This window comes from Microtus ochrogaster, chromosome 19 (assembly GCF_000317375.1).
Source record: "Microtus ochrogaster isolate Prairie Vole_2 chromosome 19, MicOch1.0, whole genome shotgun sequence".
NCBI lineage: Eukaryota > Metazoa > Chordata > Mammalia > Rodentia > Cricetidae > Microtus > Microtus ochrogaster.
In genome coordinates, this window is record NC_022021.1 from 35,409,902 (window position 1) to 35,415,901 (window position 6,000).

Genomic DNA, 6,000 nt, shown 5'->3' on the forward strand with positions numbered 1-6,000 from the left:
ATTTTCTACACAATTTATTATTATAGTCATGATTTCACATCCCTCATCTCCTAATCATTTCCTCTGCCACACACATTCAACTTGCCCTAACCTTTCTTTAAATTAAAAACAATTAAAAACAAAAGTAAAAAAGTACAGAATTAGAATACTTTACATTCTTTTTATTATGCGAAATTTACCTTACTGAGAGAAAAGATATTCTACCAGAATGTACAGACATGCAAACATTTCTCTTTCCATGGTGATAATGTCACTTTCATGATTACATAAATATCTCTTATCCACTTAAATTACCATTTCTTTAATTGCACAGCCTTAAATCTCCAAATGTTTATTTTGATGACCAAATATTAACATATTTTCCATCTGGGGTTCACATCAAAGATCAAGAAGTCCTTGAGGATCTAAGCCAGGCTAAAATGAGTTTGTGCCACAAAATCATAAAGCAAGAAATAATAAAATGGTTTACCTTAAGGTTTTGAAAACTGAAACAAGAAATAACCTGCCAATGAATATGTGATTGACAGAAGACTCATAATGATGTCCAGAATACTGGTTTTTAGAATGGTAAATCATAGCCACCCTCCCTGTATTGCTTTCCCTCATTCAAGGTTTTCCCTTTCATTAGTCAAGGCACAATCTATACTGTCAGTATATATGAAATGCTATATGGTGATTAGAAATTTTACTAGTCTTAGCAATTGCCTTTTGAGTAATCTGTAATAAAATAAATAAATGAGAAGCCTTTGATACCTGCTGGTATATTAGAATCCAGTGGTCCCTGTTAAGGCACAAAGATAGATTAGTGAAAAAGTTACAGTCTGTGTTGGCTTTTGTCATCGCTAATTTGGATGTCATCGAGCAGCTGGGTTGAGAGCTTTCTTGGACTGCTTACACCACCACCTCTTTAAATATTTTATTGGTTGTTCCTGCTCTATTTCACTCGAATTCATATTTCAGTCTGCTAATAGGAATTGGGTTTGCTGACTCAGAAGACTGTCTAAAAGGGAGCTAGTGGAAACAAATCTGCCACCGTTGTAATTTGTTTAAGCGTAGCTGTGATATACTACTTAATTCCCAGCGTTCTGTAATTCATCGTCTTCTCCATCACACAGGACAAGCAGATTTCAAAACCTTGTTAAATATGTGTGAGTAGAAAATATAACAAAATACCCCTGTGGAATGGGTAAATATCAAACCCTGTTCATACATAATAATTATCTAAATTATGCATGATATAAAAGTCATATAATCAACAAATTATCATTAATCACATTTTTTTAAGTCAGAAAAAAACTGAACTTTCCCAATTATTAACTTAAGGCTGTATGCTAACTGCTATTCCTTGGAATGTGTAAACTCATTAACCAAACACCTTAGGCTTCAGGAGACATTTGCTCTTGACTTTCAGTTACAATATGCATTTTCAGCCAAACAGCACACATTTTTTTAAAATTTTTTTTTAATGAAAAAAAGAAAAAAAGTTTCCGCCTCCTCCCAGCCTCCCATTTCCCTCCCCTTCCTCCCACCCTTCTCCCCCTCCCCCCACTCCTCTCCCCCTCCCTCTCCAGTCCAAAGAGCAGTTAGAGTTCCCTGCCCTGTGGAAAGTCCAAGGTCCTCCCCCCTCCATCCTGGTCTAGGAAGGTGAACATCCAAACTGGCTAGGCCCCCACAAAGCCAGAACATGAAGTAGGATCAAAACCCAGTGCCTTGTCCTTGGCTTCTCAGTAGCCCTCATTGTCTGCCATATTCAGATAGTCCGGTTTTATTTCGTGCTTTTTCAGTCCCAATCCAGTTGGCCTTGGTGAGCTCCCAATAGATCAGCTCCACTGTCTCAGTGGGTGGGTGCACCCCTCGTGACCCTGACTTCCTTGCTCACGTTCTCCCTCCTTCCGCTCCTCATGGGACTTTGGGAGCTCAGTCCAGTGTTCCAGTGTGGGTCTCTGTCTCTATCTCCATCCATCACCAGATAAAGGTTCTACAAACAAATTACTTATTTATTTGATTGTTTGTTTATTTTCTGCTAAATAAGATTCTCCATCTCAACACTCCTCAAAGAGGAGTTTATAGCAAAATATCTCCTCATTCTCTAGCCTCATTAAAAAAAATGAGTTCCTGTGTACTCACAGAGCAGGTTGAGGATGGGAGGGTGGGAGGATGAAGTGGAAACAGCACACATTTTTAATTATTATTTTTCTTACTTCTTTTTTACCTTATTTTTAAAAACCTATCTTTTATAAATTTTCATTCCTATCCCTGTTCCCACTTCCTCCCATCCTCCCATCCTCAACCTGCTCTGTGAGTACAAAGGAACTCATTTTTTTAATGAGGCTAGAGAATGGGGAGATATTTTGCTATAAACTCCTCTTTGAGGAGTGTTGACATGGAGAATCTTATTTGGCAGAAAATAAACAAACAATCAAATAAATAAGTAATTTGTTGCCATCTCTAAGTGTCAGTTTTTAATCTCCCCAAAAATTTTTTATTAAAAATTCAACATCTACAACCATTCCCAATAGTAATAAATTAAACGAATTGCATTCTTATAAACAAGCTATGAATTAATCTGACAGCTTATGAAGTATTAAGATCATGCTTAACTTTAGTTACTCAAACAATCCTGAATAAAGTGATTAAGAGTGGGGTTTGAAATTCAATGAAGGATTCCAGACATTCCTTGCTGTGCTGAGAATTCTCTCTGGCACAAGTATAAATAAAAGTCTTTGCATATTTTTTTTAAAATTGTTGTTATTGAGCTATATATTTTTATCTTCCCCCATCCTCTTCCATTATACCCTCTCCAATGATCTTCATGCTCCCAAATTACTCAGTAGAACCTGTCTTTATCTCCTTCCCAAGTATATTACATCTATGTATGTCTTTCTTAGAGTCCTCTTCATTGAAATGTTCCTTCCCGAAGAAAGGGTTAGAGCACCTAATACTCAAAGGTAAAGGAAACTTAAAGGGTTGGAGAAGCTTCTGAAAAAAAGGAGTCACAACATTCCTACCCAAGATTACATTAACAGAAGCAGTGTACATGTAGCTCCAGAGATAAAATGTCACTCATAATGGCATAAGCTTTTGTAATGTAGGTGCTTGAATCACATGTGTTTCTTAAGCAACCATCTTTTGATGCTCCTGTGTGTAACCCCTTTAAATATACTCATTTGTTGACTCTATATTTTTTCATTCTTAGTATATGACCAGTGTTTGATTAAGGACTGAAGTGCTTTATATGACAATTCATTTTGAAGTATTAGAAATGGAGGTGAAATACATTTCCCTCAAAAATACAAATGACTAAGGTCCATGTGGGAAAATAAAATAGAGGGGTGGGGCCAGTTCAGACTCCCATTATATTTGAAATGTGATCCTTTGCAATTTAAACAAACCATATTTAGATTTATTGTTCTCATTATATGTAGCATATTACTGCTTATGACTCTGCCAAACTGAAATTGTACCCTGGGGCCAATATCATATAATCTCACATCCACTCTCTTCTCTATTTTTTCACTGCAGAAAAATAAATTTTGATGGATCAATTCATAAAATATTTTATTTAATCATTCAACACCAAAAACTTGTTAAATCATGATGTTCTACCAATATAGAAAGATAAAATTATTTCTATTTAACATATTAGCCAAAATTGTTGCCTAAACTAAGGTTTCATTCAATTCAGAAAGGGTGTTATTATTTAGTCCATTTATTTTAAATCCTCAGAAGTTGATTGTCTATATATTCATAATTGCTATTTTTAATCTATCAACATTATTGTGGTATCTTGGATTCATCTGAGGTGAATTTAGACATTGTTTTACAGGTGAATTTCAACTTCATCCATGAGATTGCTTTTACTAAGAAGTTATCTTTACCCAATAAACATTAGTTAGAACTAATCTTTTTTTTTTCTTTAAGATATGACTTAGCCAAAAAGATATCACTACTTGTTTTGTATTGCTTGAAGTTTATACAATTTAAAATGAAGATCTTTTCTCATGTATGAGAACGTGATAGTGGAAAAGCACTTTTTAAAAGTCATACTGCAAATGATTGAACATTTAAAGTTGTTCATCTTTCTGACTGAATTCCATAAACATAGAGACATACACAGGTTTATGCCACCAAAGGATAACACTAGCTAAAAAGTAAAGAATTAATTCTACAGTAATCATCAGAATAAATTATAAGTGCCTCATGGCATATTTTTGAGTTCATTTGCTTAAAATGTAACTCACATTGATATTTCAAGTACAAAATGGAGAAGAATATATTTTTCTCTCTTGTAGTAAATAGAGGTTTACATTTTGGTACTATTCTTCTCAAAAGTATATTTTAACTACTATGTTTTGAAAGAATTTAAGTACTATTTATAGTAGAAGTTCATCCAATCATGGTGACTATAATTGTGTAATATTTTAAGAATAACAAAATCTGAGATGTTTGCTTTCTCGTTGATATGAGATACTTATTCAGATCACGACTGACAGACTACGATATGGGGAGAAATTAGTGCATATCACATTGTTTTCACTGTAATGTCCACCCATATATTTATGGAATTTTTCTTTTCTACTCTTTGAAGCTTCACACTGACCAAGATAAAGGAGATGGAAATTTAAAATACATCTTGACAGGCGATGGGGCTGGCAATCTGTTTGTTATAGATGAAAATACAGGAGACATTCATGCTGCAAAGAAGTTAGACAGAGAAGAAAAATCCCTGTACATTCTTCGTGCCAAGGCTATAGACAGAAAGACTGGGCGGCAAGTGGAGCCGGAATCTGAATTTATCATTAAAATCCATGATATCAATGACAATGAGCCAAAATTCACAAAAGATTTGTACACTGCCACTGTTCCTGAGATGTCTGGTGTAGGTAGGTATCTACTAACCCATGTTTGCTGTCGTACAATTTTAATACGAAATTTACAGACACGTGGCTATTGTGTCCTTTCGAAATTAGAGCTATATCTTGAAACTTAGTCAAGCAACTCCTTTCCAATTGTTAATATAGCAATGTCTCCTTTGATTATAATTTACTGAGGGCAGATGTTTGAGTCCACAGGAATCAACACCTGCTCTGTTGTTTTGACTAGCTGTCCTGCAGAATGCATTGCTGCCTGAAGGGGGACGATTATCTGTGTCACCAGTTCTTTGAGAACGGTTGCATTTGACAAACTGCTTCCACGTAACTGTCTCAGTGAATCACCAAAGTAGCCTCATTCTATAAATATGAGAAATAGAAATTTGCGATCCATCTGCTAATTAGGAATTCAGAATTCAGAAGAATTTAACAACTGAATGAAGATCAAATAACCTGTAGAAACATGTTAAGAGTCACAGATGTTTGCTGTCTGTGTGTATTTTCATCTGTTTGCCTTTAAAAGCCAATCGGAGACAGTAATTCCCACAGTTCTACGATTGTCCCAATTTTAAACACCACTCATTAGTATATCAAATTCCTACTCTTATGTGTGTCAATACATTTAATTCTATCAATGTATAATAGCTACATTATATAAAAAGAGATGAATATTGTCTTGAAATATTGCTGAAATAATACTGATTAAATATCTAAGAAATATTTTTATATTTAGCATTAATCATTTGAGTATTTTCTCTACTTATATAATATTGTAATAAAACACCCATTAACAAAAATAAATCTTGTTTACCTCTTTACTGAGAGTGTAGCCTGTGTGCTTTTTAATGAGATAGTTAATGTTTGCAGAGGAATCAAGAGTTTGGGATGAAGTTTGATCTTGTGTAGCTCACCTATTTGAAGAAACTGATATTCTAACATCTCTCCTACTTTGCATTCTTATAATGTTAAAGAGATTTATATAGAAAGACAGGAGTCTTTTGAATCATAAGGCACTTACATAATGTATGAGTACATGGATTTTATTCAATATTGATAACTAGAAAATTTGATCAGAACTATATATAATTTTGTGTACTTTAAATTCTTGTAGCATTACTTCTTTTTTATT

At 34.2% G+C, this 6,000-nt stretch overlaps 1 protein-coding gene across 1 annotated transcript in view; it reads left to right on the plus strand.

Moving 5' to 3' along the window:
• Positions 1-6,000, plus strand: part of Cdh9 (cadherin 9) — a 98,655-nt gene that overhangs the window by 63,734 nt on the left and 28,921 nt on the right. Inside the window, exon 3 of the mRNA XM_005356650.3 lies at positions 4,589-4,883. Within this exon, the coding sequence (XP_005356707.1) occupies positions 4,589-4,883 (295 nt within the window). The remainder of the gene's footprint in view (positions 1-4,588; positions 4,884-6,000) is intronic.